Below are 20504 nucleotides of genomic sequence, written 5' to 3'. Positions count from 1 at the left end.
AACCAGTACTACAGTACTACCAGTACTACAGTACTACAGTACTACAGTACAACCAGTACTACAGTACAACCAGTACTACAGTACTACAGTACTACCGTACTACAGTACTACCAGTACTACAGTACAACCAGTACTACAGTACAACCAGTACTACAGTACTACAGTACTACAGTACTACAGTACTACAGTACTACCACTACTACAGTACTACCAGTACTACAGTACTACAGTACTACCGTACTACAGTACTACCAGTACTACAGTACAACCAGTACTACAGTACTACCAGTACTATAGTACTACAGTACTACCAGTACTACAGTACTAAGGGCGTAAATCCCATCTCATTATTGGGCGGGGCCACAAAAAGGGACATTTTTTAAGAGCAATTTTGGGAGGTTGGCAAAGTTACAGTAAAATGTGGTTTAAATTTTGTGTGTGTTCAAGCTGCAGTAAGTAGCAATAAATAACCAAAGTGTTTTTCTCAGTAAACAACCTGCTGAGACCCGTAGAGTCAAACTAGGATTCAAACGTTTAGATCCGAGTTTGGTTCATCTAATCTCTGCTACACTTTTACAAAAACTTAAGGCTCTAAATAAAAAGTTTTGATAAGTAACTCCACTCATAAATACTGATTTATTGCAGTGGTTCTCAATACAAATTACATGTTATTTAAATTATAATTTAAGATGCTTGAAACTTTTATTTTTTTGATGGGTTTTTTCGTGTTAAAACATTTATATGTAGAAACTGAATATCTAGTAAGTATCATAACTTAAACTTAAAGGTCAGAACCAGAGTTGTCTAGAAAAATATTCAGATTTTATTTTGTGGTTTTAAAGGCTCTACGCTGAAGATGGTAAGAAATAAAGACGTAATTTATTTTGTTTTACTGCCAGCTGCAGTCGCCCCTCTGCTCTCGGCTCCCATACTGAGCTGTTGGCTAATGCTAACGCTCAGCTGCTCCCGTTTCAAACTCTGCTTATTAAAGTAAGAGTTGCAGAGCTAAATGTAACTGAAATATTGTCTACCTTCTACCGACGAAGGAGCTGAGTCTATGAAAGCAATGGAGCAGCTTAGCTAGTTTTGATTTCCAAGGCATAAGGAGGCAGTTTATCATCATTCAGCCAAAGTAATGAAATAAACTGTTTATTGTTAATGTGCTTCTTCCTATCAGCAGTGAAAGTAAATAAAACGTGTAACATGTCTTTTGCTTTAGTATTTACTTACTGGAGGGTTTTTTTTAGTTAGTGCTGTAGAGCCACAGCTAACAGCTAACAGCTAGCTCCTCACTTAGCGGCTCTAGCGGAGCCTGTTCTATCAGACAGCCACACGCTGTCAGGACAGCATACATGCAGTGAGTACCATGCCCGCGTATGCATACTAAGTTGCTTATTTAATGTTGCTGATTAAATAAAATCATATGGTAATGACAGCGTATGCATGTCTGAGCAAAGCGTACGACTATCTGACAGCGTATGCTGATGTGACAGAACGCTGTGGAGGGGACCTAAAAATGAATTCTTATTTTTTTCTTAGATGAACGGCCGCCTTCCTTGGTTCTTTGTTCTGTTGCCTTTTTTATATTGACATTGTTTAAATAAAAGGGTTTCTAGACATTTCCAAGATTGGGGAGGTCTGGATTCCCCCCCCTCCGGGATTTACGCCTATGAGTACTACTACAGTACTACTACCAGTAGTAATAGTACTGGAGACTAGAAGCTGGTTCTGGTTCTGGTCCAGGTACATACCCTGCGGCGCAGTCAGCGGTCGGCCCTGCACCTCACACCAGCCCACCGGATGGATGTAGGGACTGCTGCTGTCACACCTGGAGGACAGAGAGGACAGGTCAGCAGCGCCCCCTGCTGGCAGCAATGGAACTACCACAAACTGGACACCTGAAGAGACGCCTGTCCTCGTCCACTGGTCGAGTCTTTGCTGTGACTGGTTTTCTAGTCCAATCAGTGACCAAACTGATGAACCGGTTGAGTTGGTCAGGTAGTTTGAAATGTTCAGAGTAATTTAATAAAGAGATGCTACAAGCTAGCAAAGGCTAGCAGGATGTGGACGAGGCTTGGAGTGTGGCCTGCAGCGCAGTCAGAGCCAGCCCCCCCCTCAGAGAGCCTAACATCCTGAGCTCGATTCCTGTTCCTCCATGGCTTCCCCTTCTCTCTGCCACTTCCTGCCCGACCTCTGTAGAGTAAATCAGGCAGGCTAAAATGGCTACTGGACTGATGTCTGGATGTTTTTCATCCATCCACCTGATACCTGTTGAAGCGTCTAACCTGGCAGCTGCCTGACTGCATCTGGAAACGTAGTTCCATCTTCACTCTGAGGATCTATTCCTGGTTCAGCTGACTGAGGCTGAGTTTGGTTTGCGATGCAAAGACGAGGAACTGGAGCGGTCCGATGTTACCGTGTCGACCGTAAGAACCGGCTGCGGTTCTGGGGAAGCTCAGACTGGACCTCCTGCAACTTTCAGCCACAGAAGATCAGAAGGACAACGGCTTCGTTCACCTGAACTTTACAGAACCCAGAGTCTCTGGCTGCCCGCCCCCCTCCCCCCAGTCTGTCCCCAGTGTGTCCCCAGTCTCACCAGTAGTCATAGGTGTCGTCCCAGTTGTCGAAGTGAACCAGGAAGCGGTCGTTGATGACATCAGCGACAGACGCCACACACACCAGTCCCGGGTTCTTCTTGTCCACCGCCTCTAGCTTCATCCCCACCTGGAACTCACACACCTGAGGGACAGACAGGTGGACAGACGGTTAGGGGACGGCAGAGACAGGAAGACACAGTCAGACAGGTGTGGACTCACAGTGGAGCGACAGGTGAACAGGGTGGGCGGAGCTGCGAGGGAACCTGAGGACTGCAGGTAGTCCTGCCAATCGAACTCCGTCTCACTGTGACCTGCAGACACAGAGACAGGTGGACAGGTGGAGCAGGACTCAGCTGTCTGGCTGCATGTTCTCACCCTGTGGGTGTGGAGTTGTTCTCACCTTTGGGTGGGTGGAGCTTGTGGCGGTGCTCTCTGCACCATCCGGCGGGTCTGATGTCAGGTGAGTCGGCGTTTACCCAGAAGTCATAGCACTCTGAGTATCCGTCGATGTGGAGACGCAGCCGGCAGCCAATCACCTGAGAGAGAGACACAAGGCTCAGGTGGCCACTCCCACTCAGGTGCGGTGGGGCGGGACTGAGCAGTTACCTCGGCGACGGTCAGCACACAGAACATGGAGGGATGCAGCGGGTCGATGCCCTCCAGCTTCATGCCCACCTTGAAGGCCGTCCTCCTGCTGGGACAGGACTGGTCCTAAGGGACAGACAGGAGTCCATCAGGACAGGTGAGGCTCACCTGACTGAGGGCAGAGCTGGGCTCACCTGGGTGAAGAGAGAGGGCGGAGCTGCCTCGGCCTTCTGCTCGTTCAGGTACTGCTGCCAGGACCAGGAGCGCCTCTTCACGCTGACTGTGGAGCAGAGCAGAGTGTCACACCTGGACTCACCTGAGCCAATCACAGCACCAGGAGGAGGAAGACGGTACCTTGAGTGCTGCTGACTTTATTCTTCATCTCCTCTTTGTCTTCCTCTGTTGTTCCCTCTCCTCCTCTTCTCTCTGACATCAGAACGACATCACAGCTTCAGGTCAAAGGTCAAAAAACATCTGCCCCTGACAGGTGTGAGTGACCGTCCCTGTTGTCATGGTGATACCGAACCAGTACTGGTCCAAACTGCTCCAGTCTGTACTCAATCGGAAGTCATTCAATAACACTCAGACCGAAAGTCTGCACACAACTTCAGAGTAAAGGTTTGATGCACCAGAACCAAAATAGAGACCCAAACGGGTCCAGTCCGGTTCCGACACTCAAAGCTTTCAGAACCGCCACAGAACGAGACCAGCTCAGACAGCTGATGAGAACCGGACCAGTCTGAGTAAAAGCTCCGACACGAGCGGCTCTTATTCTGAAGGCAGACCGGAAGCGCTTCGAGTCCGTCGGAGCTGCGATTTGACAGAGGAAACGGATCAGGTGGAGATCCGCGGCTCGGAGGCCGGCAGCGAGGCCTCTGGGGCCGGGCCGGGCCGCCGGCTCCATCCGGCTCGAGGAGCCGCGGCGGCGGACAAACGGAGCTCAGAGGAGCCGGTACCGGAACCGGGTTGTGGAGCGAAACTTACCGACTGTGATGATCCGCGTCACTGCGCTGACACACAGAACAACACGGAAACTGGAGGCTGGGAGGGCAGCGCGCATGCGCAGGAAGGAGAGGGGGCGGGAGGAGAGAAAGAGACAGAGAGAGAGAGAGAGAGAGAGAGAGAGAGAGAGCAGAATCAGAACCGGGGCGGTTCTGTCTCAGCCCAACAGGAACATCAATCAGCAGGTTCTGACCTGATCCAATAACTGCTTGTGGTTCTGATGGATCCCACTGGTACCAGAACCAAGGAGTTCTGGTTTCTGATGACCCAGGATTCAGAACCAGAACCCTTCAGGTCCTTATGGACCGGAACCAGGGCAGGACTTGATGTTCTGCTGGCGCCGACCCAGTACCTGGTGTTGATCCGGACTCGGACTGCAGCAGTTCTTCTGGGTTCTGGTCCGAGGAATCGTGGACTCGGTTCTGGGAGAACTCTACCAGGATCGGTCCAGAACCGCTGACCTCTGACCTGTGGACCGGCAGTATCTCTGGTTTTGCTGGTGTCTTCCTGTCCAGAACCAGAACTGTTCCAGTCTCTCTGGAACCCTGCAGAACCTGGTAGGAACTGAACTGAAGAACATTGTTCTGATCCAAACTGGTTCTGCAGAGCAGAATGGTTCTGATGCAGCAGCTGGATTTAAACCCGGTTCGGATCCTCTGAGATTCTTCATGAGCAAACTATTTCTAAAACGCTGAGCTGTGCCTCAGCCGGTCCAGCTGTCCGGCCCGGTCCGATCCCTGGTCCAGCTGTCGGACCCGCCCAGTCTGAGCTGGGAGCTCCTCCTGCTCTTCCTCTCCCTCCTCCTCCTCAGACCCGATGAGCAGCCGGACCGAGCGGAGGTGAGTTCTGCCCGTCCCGTTTCTGTGTCCTGCTGATGATCCAGTAGTTCTGCATCGTTTCTCTGTGGTTCTGTTGGGCCTGGATTGGACCTGCTCCTGGTTTTAGTAAGACGGACTTATAAATCAGGACCAGAACCAGCCCGGTGGTTCAGGCGTGACTTGGTGGTTTTTGGTTCTGGTTCCAATCCTTTTAATTGGACCTAAGCTTTGACCCAGCAGAAATATAACCGGTTCGGTCAAGATTCTCATGGTTCTGGATACGTCAGAGGTGGAACAGAAATCCTGAACATCTCTGAACTGTCTGAAGAGGAGGAGAACCTATTGGACTTCTGGTTCTGACCCACCTGGTCAGAACCAGCAGAACAACCAAAGGTTTCCCAGTTTCTGAATGTCTCTTTGGACCTATCAGAACCACTCAGGAAGTCCAGAGTGGGCCGGTCAACACCTGCTGGTTCTGTTTTCAGAACCACTTCGGCACTGCTCTTTGTGGTTCCAGTAAAGTTCTAGAAACACTTTGAGCTGTTCTCCAGACAGATTGAGCGACTCTACGGAGACTACAGTTGTTCTGCTGAGACTTTGTGTGTTCATGCAGAATTTTTGTGGCGATCCTAGAATGATTTTGAGATTCTTTAGGGCGGTTCTAGAGAAAGTATTTTAGGAAGTTCTAGAGTTTCTTAGAGATGTCAGATGGTTCTAGAAACACTGAGTTGTTCTTGAGACGCTTGGTGCTTCTCCAGACATTCTAGGCAAAAGTCTTATGGACTTCTTAGCCTTTTGACTTGTACGGTGGTTTAGCAATCCTTTAGGCCAGTTCTAGAGAAAGTCCCCTGAGAACTTTAGATGGTTGTAGAGTCCAAATGTTGCTCTGGAGACCCTCTAACATGTTCCAGAGGGAACCCTTTGTGTTGTTACTCGAGAACTTTCAGGTGGTTCTAGACTTGCTTTGAATGGTTCTTGAGGGTTTTTGGTGCTTCTTCAGACAGTTTAAGTATCTGTAAGAACTCCTAGAGGTTGTTCTAGAGGACGTTTTTGGGCAGCTGGTGAGCTTTTATGGTAACATTTTGTGGTAGAAAGGCCGTCTTACAAGATCCTCTACGGCAGTTCAGAAAGTACTTTTAAGTAGTTCTAGGAAATCTTGACGTTATTCTGGAGATCCTCCAAGATGTTCTTGAGGGTTTCTCGGTAGTTAGTCTCTTATGTTGGTCTTAGAGAGCTTTCAGGTGCTTCTAGAAACACTTTCAGCTGTTTGGGCATCTCTAAGGAGTCTTTAGGAGTTCTTACTGTCCAGATACTTACAGATCCTTAAGGGAGTTCTGGAGAAAGAACCCCAAGCAAGCCTTTAGGTAGTTCTAGAGTTTGATCTTGTTCTGGAGACCCTCTAAGACAGGGATGTCAAGCTCCGTGTCTCAGGGGCCACTGTCCTGCAACCTGTAGATGTTCCACTGTCCAAAACACCTGAATCATTTGAATTATCTTCTCAGTACAGTCAGGTTCTCCAGAGTCCTGCGAATGACTTCCTTATCTGATCCAGCTGTGTGAGATCAGAGACGTATCTGAGGAGGCAGGACAGGCCTGGACACACTTGTGCTCCAAGACGTTCTAGATAATTTCTTGGAACCTTTAGTGTTGGTACTAGAGAACTTTCAGGTTGTTCTAGAGATAATGATGTAGTTCTAGGAAATCTTACCAAGCAGAAATGAGTCTAAATGGGGTTTGGGTTCTGAAAATGGTCTTGTCACTGAAACGCTGCTGGATTCCAACCTCAGCATGACGTTCTGGTTCTGCACCAGGCCCATGGACCGGTCCAGACCGGTTCAGATCTGAAGAAGTTTCTCGCGGAGATGCAGTCAGCTGATTTAACGTGTGTCTGCTGAACCATAACCAGGTTCGCTTACTATCTGAGGACCTGAGTGAAAACACTTATCTCTGATTGACCAACAGCGTCCATTTCCTCCTAATGGACACAACAGGCTGAGACTCTCATTCTCTCCTCCCCGAGGAACCAAAACCATTAGCCTCAGGTTCTCGCCACAGACACACACACACATAGGAACACACAAAGGAACACACTCATTGATGGCTGGAAGAAACTGACTTCCTGTCAAATGCCTCATGAATATTTAAGGAAAGTTTAACTCTGGGCCTGCAGAAGCCGCAAACTCTGAACACAGATCTGCAGCCACAGCCTGGAAACCAGACCTCACACCTCCAGGTTCAGATCTCTGGTCCTACAACGGGACTCCACACCTCACACCTTCAGCCAATCAGAGTTGAGCCTGCCTCAGTGGGCGGGGCACATGCTGGAGGAAGATGAGGAACCATTCTTCCTCATCTTCCTTCCTCCTGTAGATGTTCATTGAGAAGACTCTCTTCCACCTTCACAGGATGTTGTCACCTCATTCTGCTACCTCCCCTCCCACCTCCTCAAGCTCCCCTAGCACAGTGACCTCTGACTCCAGATATGTTGCCATGGAGACCTACTGGAGAGAGGTACAGAGCATTGAAGAGGAGCAGGAGGGGGAAGAAGAGGAAGAGGTAGAAGAGGAGAGGAAGAGCATGGATGGTGAGCAGTATTAACCCACAGTGAGACGTTGTGTCTGCATGTGTCCTTCATGTTTTTTCCTCCTGCAGAGGTGGAGCTGGAGGAGGCATGGCTGACGGAGGCGGGGCTTTCCTCCCTGGTCGTGGGCTCTTCACAAACAGAGACGCCACCTGTGGTGGAGGCAGTGCTGTCCACGTTGACACGGCAACAAGCTGCTACGGTGAGGAAGAGGCTGGACAACTACAATGAGACGCTGAGGAAAAGGAACCGGCAGCCAATCAGAGACGTGCGTGACGTCTTCACCGAGGTGGGACATGAAGGACATCAGTCAGGTGTTCAATCAGCCTGAGAACCTGAAGGAGTTTTCTGTTCCAGCCCGAGACAGACTCTGCAGACCCAAGCCCGTTCCCGACCCAACAGCAACCAGAGCCGCCTCCACGGCGGTACCACACCACAACCAAGACCATCCGCCGCAGCACAAACAGAGGTACTGCCAGCCCACCTGACCAGGTCCTCATGGTCTTACTTCAGGAGCCACAAAGAAGATGGTGGTCAGTTCCAACATTTTATTACACCAACAAATTAAAGTCTTTAAGAGGTGACTCATTAAGTTTTATTTGTGTTTCAGTCTTTCTCCAACTTTGACCTTTAGCATCCAGATGTTTCCTGAAGTGGTTGTATTGGCACTTTTTGATGTGAATATTGATTTTTGACAGACCCAGAGATGTTTCAGGTGTCCAGGTCCTGAAGCTCCTTCTGCTGAAGACACTGAAAACGCCTCACTGGTTCTGTAGAGGTTCTAAAGACGTTTCGGTTTCTGAGGTGTTACTCAACCTGTAGGGAGGTTTCAGTGACTGACCTGCTGGTCGTGTCAGAATCTTTATTTACTGCTACCTAGTGAGAAACTGGTGTCCAACATGCAGAGTCCTCCACCCATTCTGCCTGCAGCTGATGCTGATGTGTAGCTGGATGTCGGTCAGCTCATTACCAGTTCATTTGGACCGGTGGCGTGTTGGTGACGGTCCAGTCTGGCTACATCCAACTGAAAAAGTCAGAACCAATACTATGAGAGTCTCTCCTCCCCCATGGTCCCAGCTGGTTCTGGTTCTGTCTCGGTATGAGGCTAAGTCTTGGTTACATCCTACCTGTAGATCCTATTAGACTGTTTAGGTTATTTGGACCTAAAGTGGTTGTTCTGGACCCTGACTAGCTGACGGTGACGGAGCCAGTTCTGGTTTTGGACTGTTCCAGACTGATCTAGGTGTTGCTGTGCTGTCTACAGGGCGGTCCACTCTTCCCATGTTTGTTTTCGAGGACCAGCTCCAGGAAGACCCGTCCTCCCCCGCGCCCACTCCCTCCCCCTCCTCAGCAGTGAGTCGGCTGAGATGTGCTGATTGGCTGCTGCGCGACACTCCGTACTCGGAGGGCGTGGCAGAGCACAAATGGGGCGGGACATGCAGGGATTGCATCCGTTTCCATGGAGATGAGAGCAGTGAGCTGCAGGTGAGTGTGCACGGTGTCCAGCATCAGGACCGACTGCTCAGGAATCCGCAGGCTGCCGATTGGTCTCTCTTGGTACGTCTGTGCAGTTTGCCCCCGCCTCTCCGTCACATGGTCTCACCTGTACAGACGACCTGTCATCACGCGACCTCACACGCCTCGGCTTCATCGCTCACATCGAACTCTCCACCTTCCTGCTGGCTCTGGGAGTCCAAAGCAAACGCAGCCGGCTGCCGCACCGCAGGACTCGGGGTGTGTTTCTTTTTGACAGTTTGAGGAATGTCTGTCTTCAGGAGACGTGACTCGGTCTTCTGTCTACCAGACAGCGGCGTGTTCGGCGTCTCGCTGAACTCTCTGCTGGACAACGACAGGAAGAGGTTTCCTGGAGTCAAAGTGCCCGTCTTCTTCCAGAAGGTGAAGAACCGTCAGTCTAACGCTCCCTTCTTTACATTCCAGTGTTATTTCAGGGTCAGATCCTGCAGTACAACAGCTGAACATTCCCAGCATGCATTGTGACAGTCTGTGGTTTGCAGCGAGAGGGAGTGTGTCCTCAGAGCAGCTGTCCGTCTCTCTGCCTCTCTAGTTGTTGGGCGTCTTGGAGCAAAGCGGTCTGCAGACTGAAGGAATCCTTCGAGTTCCAGGATCAGCTGCCAGACTGAAGGTACGACCTGTCGGTTTGTCTCTGCTTTGTCTCAAACCAGAACTTCAGTCGGTCTCTGTCCATCTGTCCCTCTGCAGTTCTTGAGAAGAGAGCTGGACCGGTGCTGGAGCGCCTTTGACTGGACCGACGTGCGGCCAGTGGATGCAGGCGGACTGCTGAAGCTCTTCATTAGAGAGCTGCCGACGCCGTTGCTGACACACACACACCTGTCCACCTTCTGCTCTGTTCTGGGTTCGTCCACACACACACACACACACACACACACACACACTGTGTTGGTCGACCCAACAGGTCCTCTCAGCTGACGTGTCCCTGCAGGCGTGTCCTCTGAGGTCCACCAGGTCCAGGCTCTGCAGCTCCTCCTCCTGCTCCTTCCTGAAGCTCACAGAAACACGCTGAGGGTAAACTCCACCCGTATCCTAGGTGTTTTTCTCTGCACCTTAAATTTCCGCATGCTGAATGGTGTTTCCATGTTTACAGGCCCTGCTGCTCTTCCTCCGGAAGGTGGTCTCTCATCAGGACCACAACCGGATGTCTCTGTGGAATGTCTCCATGGTGATGGCTCCCAACTTGTTCACTCGCCAAAACCATGGCAACAAACGCTCCATCACCAAGCATCAGGAGGAGATGGAGGAGGCGATGGGCGGAGCACGGCTGATCGGACTCATGATCCGGCACCAGGACCTGCTATGGACCGTGAGTCTCACGCGCTGTCCTCCATGACGTCAGCGTCCCACCCACTCTGACATCACTTCTGTCGTCTCCAGCAGCTCCCGAAGTTTCTCCTGGCCCAGGTGAGACAGATGAACCAGGCGTCCAGTCAGAGACAGTTCAACCTGAGCAGGACAACGTCCCGACTGCTGAGGAGGAAGAACGACAGGAAGCAGGTGAGTTCCTACCCAGATCCAGCTCAGGGAGCAGGTACTGCATCTGCTTTAGGCTGAATTCCCACCAGCCCAGTTCAGGTCGCTTCAATCCAGCTACTAGCCTGTCTGTCTAGTCAAAGTCCGGTTCAGTTGCTGAGGTATGAACGCTAATCAACCTCTGCTCCTCCAAACCTCGGTCTGGATTTGGTTTGAATATGAACGCCAAGTGGACTAGAGACCGCTAAAAAAAGCAGGAAGTGGACTACAGCGCAGGGCATTCTGGGTAAATACAACCAAACCTAACGTGCTAGCCTAGCGCTAGCTGCTGAAATGGCTCCTGGTCTTTAACCAAAGACTAAAGAGAAATCCTCCAATCTGACACCTTGTGTCGTTTCCTTCAGTGGTTCTTGGTGTTCCCCTCCTGTTCCCAGGAGAGGAACAGGTTGGTTTGACTCAGAGCAGAGAGAGAACCACAGCAGCTGGAGGTAGAGCAGATGTTTGGGTCCAATAGAACCATGTTCGATAACATGGGGTCTCCTTCCACTGCTGGCTGACCTTTAACCTCTCGTAATTCAACCGTTGTAGTTTACCTTGAAGCCATGGAGGTTTGGATGGCTCTGAAACACAGCAGAGATTCTTGCATTCAGGCCCGATGATAAACCTGAGCAGGGAAAAGCACCTCTTTATTTAAATGTGCTTCATAAACTAATTAGATTTATACAGAAAATATTAAAACATCATCTTCAATAATCTCCAGTTTCCTGTTCCTCCAGTCTGGAAACACAACCTGCTTCCTGCTGGTTTATTCTGGATTAGATTAACCCGACAGAATATCTGGCAACACCAGGAACATTCAGGGCCCAACAGTGACCCCTGGGGGACGCCGCAGGCACTGCGTTCAGGTCCGGCCTTGTGGAGAACCCGATTCATCAGCAGAACCGTATTCTGGGCTGGAGCAATGATGACATGGTCCAGAACCGCTTCATGCTCGAAGGTTCTTTTGGGTCAGAACCTTCCTGACAGGAAGCTGAGCTCCGTCCAGAACCGACTGACTCCGGGTTCTGCTGCTGGTTCTGCTTCCAGGTCAGCGAGCTGTCTGAAGGGGTCATCCGGGTTCACGCTCCGCTGCACACCAAGGTTTCCATGGCAATCCAGCTCGATGAACAGACGACCGCCAGAGACGTGACGACCCGTTTCCAGACTGAGTCCAGGTGAGGACGAGTCCGTCCAGGTGAGCACCGCCCACTCAGGTCACCTGACCACCGGTCTGTCTGTCTGTCTGTCCCCAGCCCCGCCCAACACCTGTACGAGGTCGGAGGAAACATCTGTAAGTATCCTGATGGCATCATCACTTTCAGCTGTCTGAGGAACACCTGGACACCTGTCTGTCCCCGTCTCCCTGTCAGATGAGCGCCGCCTGCAGCCGGACTGCTGCCTGCTGGACGTCTACAGGGTCAACCCTCGCTGTGATTGGCTGATCAAGCCCTGAGCTCACCTGTCTGTTACCTGCTCATGCTGTAATAAAAGCCTGAACCTGGCACTGTCTCCTGCTGGTCGCTGCCGGTACTGCAGGCTGCGGCACCTGCCAGACGCTGCCGAGGGCAGCAAACGTTCACACTGGGTTAGAAAAACATTTTATTTCATGATTTCATCCCATCATCTGTCTGATGACATCATCACACGAGTTCTGCACAACATGGCAGCTCTGCTCATTAAACTGAGCAGAACCGCTTCATAAAATCCACAGGGTCAGAGTTCTAGTGGGCTGAGGTCAGGGGTCACCTCAGGGCAGGGAGGTCAGGTCAGAGTGAGAGCCGTCCTCCAGGTGTTAGGAGCAGCTGATGTTCTCCAGGTGCTGCTCCTCTGCAGCCATGGCGGCGGCCTGCAGCGTCTCCGTGTCGCTCTGCAGCGGGTTCAGCTGCTTCCTCTCGCTGTGCATGTTGTTCTCATGGCGCTTCAGGTCCGACGCCTGGAACAGCAGAGAGACGCGGGTCAGAACCGGTCCGAACAGCGACAGCGGTGTTTAGGGAACGGCAGAAACTGGGTCAGGCTCCAGGTGGTCTCCATGGAAACCCTGCCAGGGGTATGAATACTTCTGGCCTCACCTGCAGATAAACTCTGCAGCGCTAATCTACTCAGCTGCTCTGTTAGCTTTCAGTTGAAATTCAACATCGCTGAAGTTTCTATCATTAACTGATTTTGAGACGTTTCTATTCATGCTCTTATTTTGAAGTTTACGCAGCACTTCCACTTCCTCTCATCATCACCATCTCCACCTGTAATGCAGCGCGGCAAATGACTGCTGTTGTTACTTAGGCTAAATTAGCAACAGAGTTAGCAAAAGTCAACAACTATAAAACTGAAACTAGTGAAACGTCTGAACCAAAGTCAAACTGTACAGGAAGGCGTGGAATGACAGACGGAGCCTGTGGAGGGCGCTATGCTAAGTTGTAGCAAATGTTGTGTTAATGACCCTCGGTGGGTATCTATATATTAGAAGTTTGCGCCTAGCTCCTACTAAATACTGTGTTGATATAGCAGAGATAACATTTCTGATTAGCTGTTTAGAATTAGCGGAGTTAATATTTCAGGTTAGCTCCTCAGGGTGGGGGGCCCAAAGTGGTCCAGGAGGCCCGGCATCCTGCATGTTTTACTTCTCTCCCTAGTGGTAGAAAGTCCAGAGAGCTCTGGAGGGGCAGAAGAAACAGAGCTGAAACCTCAACAGTGTGAAGCAGATCAGCATGGAAGAGTGGACCAGAACCACCCTAACCCGTCGGACCTCAAAGGTTCTGGGTTACAGTTTCCTATTGGACCAGATGCTGATTTTCTGCAATAAAATGGTTAAAAATGAATGATTGCAATCTTCCAGTGTGGTTTTCTGAATTATTTCTGGATCTGTCAGCTGAGGATGATCAAGGAGTTCTAGGTTCTTTAAAGGGAACCAGAACCATCAGCGCCAGGACAAAATCTAATATGAACACATGAATCCTGCTGGTTCTGCTCAAAATGAGATCAAAGCTTCATTCTTCTCTCCAGCTATCAGTAAGATCCTGATGGAGGTCAACCTGCTTTAACCTCCAGAACCAGAACCTTCACTGTGTTCAACTGGGTCTGGTACCTTGGCGAAGGCCTTGGTGCAGGACGGACAGACGAAAGGTTTCTCTCCTCGGTGTCTCCTCTCGTGGTCCTTCAGGTGAGACTTGTGTTTAAAGGCCTGCAGAGAGAGACGAGTCAGAGACAACTGACCTGCAGGTTCAATGTCTCCTGGTTCCTACTGCCCTCTACCGGTTCCTACTGCCCTCTACTGGTTCCTACTGCCCTCTACCGGTTCCTACTGCCCTCTACTGGTTCCTACTGCCCTCTACCGGTTTCTACTGCCCTCTACCGGTTTCTACTGCCCTCTACTGGTTTCTACTGCCCTCTACTGGTTTCTACTGCCCTCTACTGGTTTCTACTGCCCTCTACCGGTTCCTACTGCCCTCTACTGGTTTCTACTGCCCTCTACTGGTTTCTACTGCCCTCTACCGGTTCCTATTGACCTCTACTGGTTTCTACTGACCTCTACCGGTTCCTATTGCCCTCTACTGGTTCCTATTGACCTCTACTGGTTCCTACTGGTCCCTGCTGGTCTCTGCCGCCCCCTGCTGGTTCCTAATGGACCCCATCTCTCCTCCCAAGGAGTCCCTCAGGGTCTGTTTAGGCCCCCTGCTGTTTCTCCTCTAAATAAATCAATCTGGGATCTATTACTTCTGTCTGCAGACGGTTCTGCTTCATGCTTCAGAACGTCAAAACCAAACCAGAGCTTTCCCATGATTCAACTCTTCTGGATGGTGACACCATCATCATCATCAATCTCAGGTGAGCTCACTTTGTCACACATCTGGCAGGCGAAGGGCCTCTCGTTGCTGTGGACTCGCTCATGTTTCTTCAGGTCCGGAGCTCGAATGAACGACTTCCCACAAACGTCACACCTGTAGGGCTTGAAGCCCGTGTGGATCTTCAGGTGTTCTGGAGCAGACAGCAGGTGGGGGCGGAGTCAGACAGCCAGTTAGCGGCAGCGAGGAACCAGGTGTGCTGGTGTTACCTTTCAGGTGAGCGTGTGTGGTGAAGGCCTTGGAGCAGATCTCACAGGCGAACGGCCGCTCTGCCGAGTGCAGCTTCTCGTGTTTCCTGGGGAAAGAACAGGTGGGATCAGGCGAGTCCGGGCCGCGCCGCGCTCACCGGGCCGCGCCGTGTATACCAGGTGCCACCTTACCTGAGTCTGCTCTCGTCCAGGAAGGTCTTCCCACACACCTGGCAGGCCAGCTGCTCGCGGTGTCCGTACAGCAGGTACTCGAACTTCATGTCGGCGGCGGCGGCTGACCAGCCAGGCGCCGCCTCGTCCTTCACCTCACCTATGCTGTCTGTGAAGGTCAGAGTCTGGGTGGCGTGATGCTCCGCCCCCAGCTCCTTAGGCTCCGCTTCCATCTCCGTCACCACGTCCTGGTCGTAGCAGGACACCTGAAGGGAGACAACACAGGTTAACATGGACGGCTTCTGACAGGGAGGGGTTCAAGCAGAAACCAGTGGGGTGGGGCACCTTGTGAACATCCTCATTGGTCAGCTCCTTCAAGATGGCTTCCTGCACGTGCAGTGCAGCGTTGGGAGACTTGTCCAGCTCCTGATTGGTGGATGCCTCCACCAGGTCGTCTGTGCCTGGAGCGTCATCGTGCTCGCCCAGGTCCTGTGGAAGCAGCCAATCAGAACGGAGGACGGCAGCTCCCGGCTGCTGATTGGCTGCTGTCGACCTTACCTCAGAGTCTGCAGCCAACTGGGCTTCAGGGGGCAGCGCCATCTTTACGATGTCATACGGGAACTTCTCCTTGTCGTCTGATGATACGTCACGCTTCTGATGAAGCACATCATCATCATTCATCGATGTCCGACAGAACCACCTGAGTGTTTTCCACTTGGTGGGTCGGGCGTTACCTGGGAGCAGAGCTTGTCCAGGAAGCGGATGCCGAGGATCTGTCCTGATGACATCATCAGGTTGACATCCTTCTTCTTGACGGAGATCTTGGCCGTGTACATGTAGTTCAGGACCTCCTCAAAGATGTCGGAGCGGATGAAGTCGATCTCGATGACGGACGAGTTGTCCACCTGAGGACACAGGGTCAGGTGAGAACCGGAGCACGGACGATGGACGGAGTCAGAGTGCGGTACCTCGTGCTTCTTGAAGAGCTTCTTGAAGTAGTTGGAGCAGGCGGCCAGGACGCAGCGGTGAGCGCGGAACTTGACGTCTTCGACCACCACGGCGATGTCGCAGTGCTCGCCCTCCAGCCGCTGCTCGTTCAGCAGCTTCAGGAAGATGCTCTTGTGTTCATCGTCCACGTACTTCACCGTCTCCGTCATCTGACAACCAGGGGACAGTAGAGGTGGACTTTAAATAACTCTCATGTATCTGCCAAAGTCAGAGAACCGGGTTCTTTTCCTGGACCAGAACCACGTCTCCCAGGTCCAGACTCAACCCAGCACATGTTGCAGCTTCTTCATCACTGTGTCAGGTCCAGGAAAAGAACCGGGTTCTAAAGAGAGACGTGGTTCTGTCGGTCACTGATGATGGATGGAAGAAGATGAGGAAGAGGAAGCTTCATCCTCCTCTGCTGCCGATCAGGTTCTGATGGAACCATCTCCTCAGAGCGGCCCAGTTATTGGTTCTGACTGAATACCTGCAGGTGGAACATTTATCAGAACCAGAGGAAGGTTCCGGTTCTGATCCAGAATTTCTGGATGCTGACAGAAAGGGGAAATATGTTCAAAATCCCAGAGGTTGATCCGAGTCGGTCCAGTAGAACCAAAAATGATTCTGTTGATGAAGCAGAACCTGCCAGGTCGGTTCTTTAGAACCTTCTTTTCCCAGCCTGGAACATCATCAGAACCATCCTGACCCACCAGAACAGCCCAACCCGACTGTTGGATCTCTGACTGCTACAGTGTCAGTTCCTTTAAGAACCGGGTCAGAACCGTTCAGAACCTCTGTTTGGATCATGTCCTGTGCTGCGCCGTCTGCTTCCTTCTGTTCTCGCGCACTACCACTGGGGCGGGCACGCGCTCGGAGCGTGTGCGCGTCCCCTGCAGCGGCAGCAGACGGTCATCAGAACTTATGGGACCAGCTGAGTCCGAGTCTCATTCGGAATCGGGTTCTGATGTGGACCTGACCCGCTAACCAGCACCCAGGCCTTTTGTGTTTACATTGACCGAACCGGTCCGACTCCGGTACCAGAAATAAGGCAGGGTTCGGGATTGTCAGAACCGGATCGGACCCGATGAGGACTAGAGTGCAGGTCTGAGGTGGAACCGAACGCTCGAACTGTCTCTCGGAACCGGAGCAGGGCTCGGAGCTCGAACTGGTTAGCTTTATGTAGCTAACATGCTAATCACTCTGATCCGGCCCGGAACGAGCGGGGAATCCGGGCCTAAAGCCTGGCTCCGGACCAGCCGCTGGTTCCGGCTCGGTTCGGTTCAGCGTTGGCGTATCTGCCGTTCAAACAAGATGGCGGCTCCGTCTGCCGCTCCGCTCCGTGCCCGAGGCGCGCGCTCCGGTCCCCGGGCCTCGCGGGCTGCGGCCCCGACACGCAGGCACGCGAGCGGCGGGGCCGCGGCCTCGGAGCGGAGCTTCAGCGGCCGGGAGCGGCTCGAGAGCGCGCAGGCAGCCCGGTCCTGAAGCGGGAGAGAGCGCTGCGGCCGGAGCGAGCTCTTACCGTGGCCGAATGCTGTGGGTGTGTCCGCGGCCGCGTGCCGGGCCGTCCGGTCGGGAGGACGCCTGTTGTTGTTTATTGTTGTTGTTTGTGTTGCGGCGGCTGAGGACGAGCGCAGGAGGCCGCGCTTTGCGCCAGCACGCACACTCTGCGGAGGCACGCAGGGAGCGCGCCAAACTGCCCACAGCCTGACCCACACGGCGCATGCGCCGCGCTGCAGTTCTGAGTCCGAGCTGGACGACCTATACTTTATTTATCCCAAAGACAATCTATGTGTCGTCTAAACTCAGAGCGGAGTATTTTGAGTCGTTGTGGACGTGAAGCTGTGGGCAGGAAGGATCTCCAGTAGCAGTCTGTCCAGCATCTAAAGAGGCCTCTGACTGAAGGTTGCTGTATGACAGTCTCATGGTGTTCATGACAATATGGCTAAACATCCAGACAGTCAGACGATAGAAACCATGAGCTGCTGCTGCAGCTCTGCTAATCCACCTCATTTGCTTTTGCTGTTCCTCTCTCTGCTGGTTGTTCAGCTGATTAATAAAATGTTTTAAATAAAAACAGCTTCAGATCTTCCCATAAAAACAAAATACACACGTATGCATCTGTTTTTTAATGCACTACTAATACATATGTATATTTTAACATTTTTTAAATGATCCTGCTCAGTGTGCATTTTGATAACTGCAGTATTAAATGTTATCTTGTCTTTACTGTGCGTATTGGTCTTAATTTTGTTTTTAATATATTTTTATCTGTGAACCTACATGCCTCCATGTCAGTATATTTTCTATTTTTTCTAGAACATGTTGGAGTTCTTAGGGTTGTATTCAGATGAATACAAAGTGGAGTAAAACCTGAAACCACATTATGATCATTTATGATCCGTTAATTCGTCACCTATAGTTAAATTTATAGTTTTGCTCTGACGATTCTAGATCTATTACGACGGATTTTTCGTTCTCTCCATTTGGATCTAGATCCGATGTATAGATGCATCTCTTCTGCAGGTATCTCTAGTTATAAACTCGCCTGTCGTTTCAGTTCTCCGACATTAATATTTTGCTCAGATTACCAATGGAACTACAGCAACAGTGAAGAATTAAAACCTTGTAATCAGGTGTCGCATATCTTACAAACTGAATAACTTTTTATGCGATTCTGCAATAAATAATGCGGCGCTGACGTCACATATGTTGTTTGGCCACGCAGTGGAAGAAAAATGACTATTGGAGAGGTGCTGATTTTTGACTTTTTTCTGACGCTTTTTACTTGTTTTATAATCCAAACTGCTCCAATATGTTAAGTTGCAAAGGAGAAAAAGCGCTTGGATGTCACAGCTGTTTTACACTGGCTATCCCTCTCCAATATGGAGGCACAATGCCATTTAGCCTCCACATACTGGCTTTAACACGATTCCCAGTCGACATGAATTGTAATTTTATTAACTTGACTTTCTAACTCTGTATTCAAAACCAGTCTAACCTCACGGTCTGTCCACACAAATAAATCTCCTGGCGCCTAACAGGAAGTCGTAGATGTTTTGAATGATTGTGGTTTTGACAGGTTTTAGCTTTGCCTTACATCGCCCCCTATGGGTTCGGCATGTTTAAAACAACCCTCAGTAGTGTAATTCAGCGGGCTTTTGTGGCCGAATACTTTATTTTTATAAAAACGAATATCTCCGCGACATTGTTTTAAATGAGTTTTTCTCTCAGTTCTTAAGTTCCAGCTTTAATTTGATAATTCATTTCTGCTTATTGGCAAGTACATTTACAGATTAAATATGTAGGCCTCAGCTAGCTAGTTTTTAAACTAATTATTTAACTAGCTTAGAGCCAACTAAATACTTAGCAAGCTCAGTAATTATTTCGTAGCAAGCTGTATATTTAGGTATGACCTAGCAAACATATTTAGCTTACAAATTAAATATTGAGGTTGGAGCTAAATGTTTAGTTACTAAGGTATAGCTTCAAACTAAAGATTTATCTTTTTACCTAAATATGTTCTTAGCAAGCAAAATATTTAGCTTGCTAACTAAATAGTTTGAAACTGACAGGATAACATGTTTAAAATATGACTTTGAAGAATTCACCTCCATAATTTTCTCTTATGACAGACTAAATAGCCAAAGTTACTGCTTTTATTTTTGTCTGGGTAAATTTACAAACCGCCCCCATATTTACACTGTTTATCAGTTAGAGGAGCAGATGGGCCGACACACGGGAAACGGACCAATAATGACTAGTACCATTTGTTTTGATCGATGTGAACAGAGCAGCACCAGCATGTATGTCCTTCCATCTTTGAATTTTTGGAACTGATCCATTCTAATAAAGTGGGAGTCCAAGTGACGGTCCGACCCGCTCAGACAGAACCAGAATCTGAGGAACCTCCGACTGTTTGGTTCTAGATCAGAACCACAGAGAAACCGTGGCTCACATCGACTCCAGAACCTCTGCATCAGTCGGACCCATAATGCACTGCTTCGATTTTAGAGAAGAGCTTTTATTTTGAAAGAACCTCCTGGTTCTGAGTGCTGTTCTTCCAGAGCAAGCGAACCTTCTCACTGCAGCCTGATTTCATCAGGTCCAAAACTGAGCTGAGGTTCTGAGTTCTGCAGCTTTGGTTCAAGTTAAACCTAGAAAATGGTCCGGTTTGGTTCTTAATGGTGGCCTTTGTTGTCTGCAGAGAAATTATATTTATCATCACACTTCTAGTTTGTGTACTCTGTCTGGTCTTGTACTGACTGAGTAGAACAGGCCTTTCCGGACCTCAGATGCTGAGGAAGAACCGTCACCAATGCACTGATAAATCCTCTTTAATGCTAATAAACAAACTCAGCAAATCAACTTCCTGTTTGGATAAATGAGCTCTAAGTCCTGATTGGTTAAAAAATGACATCTGAAAACAGCCAATCAACAACAGGCTATAACTGAACTCAAAGTCTTAACATGGAAAAATATTTATATAAAATGGTTGCACTCTGTCAGCCTGAACACTACACTACCCATAATGCTCTGCATAACTCTGACCTTTCAAATCATAACCACTACATATTCTCTGAATTCCTCCTTTCTACTCTAAACATGAAGTCTGCATTGATGGTCTAACACAGACATAATATAAGAGTAGACCCCGCATTGGCCGCTCCGGCGCAGGAAATACGGCGGCCATC

At 50.1% G+C, this 20504-nt stretch overlaps 4 protein-coding genes across 4 annotated transcripts in view; 1 reads left to right on the top strand and 3 right to left on the bottom strand.

Annotated features, from left to right (window-relative positions):
* Window positions 1-898: 898 nt before the first annotated feature.
* Window positions 899-4873, bottom strand: LOC106936118 (lethal(3)malignant brain tumor-like protein 1). The gene is made up of 10 exons (XM_015016946.1): window positions 4731-4873; window positions 4554-4565; window positions 4167-4340; window positions 3537-3608; window positions 3377-3462; window positions 3204-3308; window positions 2998-3133; window positions 2817-2908; window positions 2597-2739; window positions 899-1828 (listed from the first exon to the last, which is right to left on the bottom strand). The coding sequence occupies exons 1-10, from the start codon at window positions 4852-4854 to the stop codon at window positions 1597-1599; spliced, it is 1176 nt and encodes a 391-aa protein (XP_014872432.1). The 5' UTR covers window positions 4855-4873; the 3' UTR covers window positions 899-1596.
* A 58-nt stretch (window positions 4874-4931) lies between these two features.
* Window positions 4932-12130, top strand: arhgap28 (Rho GTPase activating protein 28). The gene is made up of 15 exons (XM_015016944.1): window positions 4932-5023; window positions 7408-7586; window positions 7655-7872; window positions 7941-8052; window positions 8848-9068; window positions 9155-9317; window positions 9388-9479; window positions 9649-9726; window positions 9804-9957; window positions 10045-10127; window positions 10207-10422; window positions 10497-10613; window positions 11676-11803; window positions 11882-11919; window positions 11999-12130. The coding sequence occupies exons 1-15, from the start codon at window positions 5001-5003 to the stop codon at window positions 12079-12081; spliced, it is 1905 nt and encodes a 634-aa protein (XP_014872430.1). The 5' UTR covers window positions 4932-5000; the 3' UTR covers window positions 12082-12130.
* Window positions 12131-12216: 86 nt separating this feature from the next.
* LOC106936117 (zinc finger and BTB domain-containing protein 14) lies at window positions 12217-18021 on the bottom strand. Its single transcript, XM_015016945.1, has 10 exons — window positions 17333-18021; window positions 15795-15983; window positions 15561-15731; window positions 15385-15480; window positions 15172-15315; window positions 14848-15092; window positions 14677-14762; window positions 14461-14600; window positions 13711-13806; window positions 12217-12561 (listed from the first exon to the last, which is right to left on the bottom strand). The coding sequence occupies exons 2-10, from the start codon at window positions 15981-15983 to the stop codon at window positions 12421-12423; spliced, it is 1308 nt and encodes a 435-aa protein (XP_014872431.1). The 5' UTR covers window positions 17333-18021; the 3' UTR covers window positions 12217-12420.
* A 1459-nt stretch (window positions 18022-19480) lies between these two features.
* gnal (guanine nucleotide binding protein (G protein), alpha activating activity polypeptide, olfactory type) overlaps window positions 19481-20504 on the bottom strand; it is a 14139-nt gene continuing 13115 nt past the window's right edge. Inside the window, exon 14 of the mRNA XM_015016947.1 lies at window positions 19481-20433. The gene's annotated coding sequence lies outside the window, so the exon portion shown is untranslated. The remainder of the gene's footprint in view (window positions 20434-20504) is intronic.

This window comes from Poecilia latipinna, unplaced genomic scaffold (assembly GCF_001443285.1).
Source record: "Poecilia latipinna isolate Pla-1442-1.1 unplaced genomic scaffold, P_latipinna-1.0 Scaffold2080, whole genome shotgun sequence".
Classification (NCBI taxonomy): domain Eukaryota; kingdom Metazoa; phylum Chordata; class Actinopteri; order Cyprinodontiformes; family Poeciliidae; genus Poecilia; species Poecilia latipinna.
This window is presented reverse-complemented; position numbering and strand designations above follow the sequence as displayed.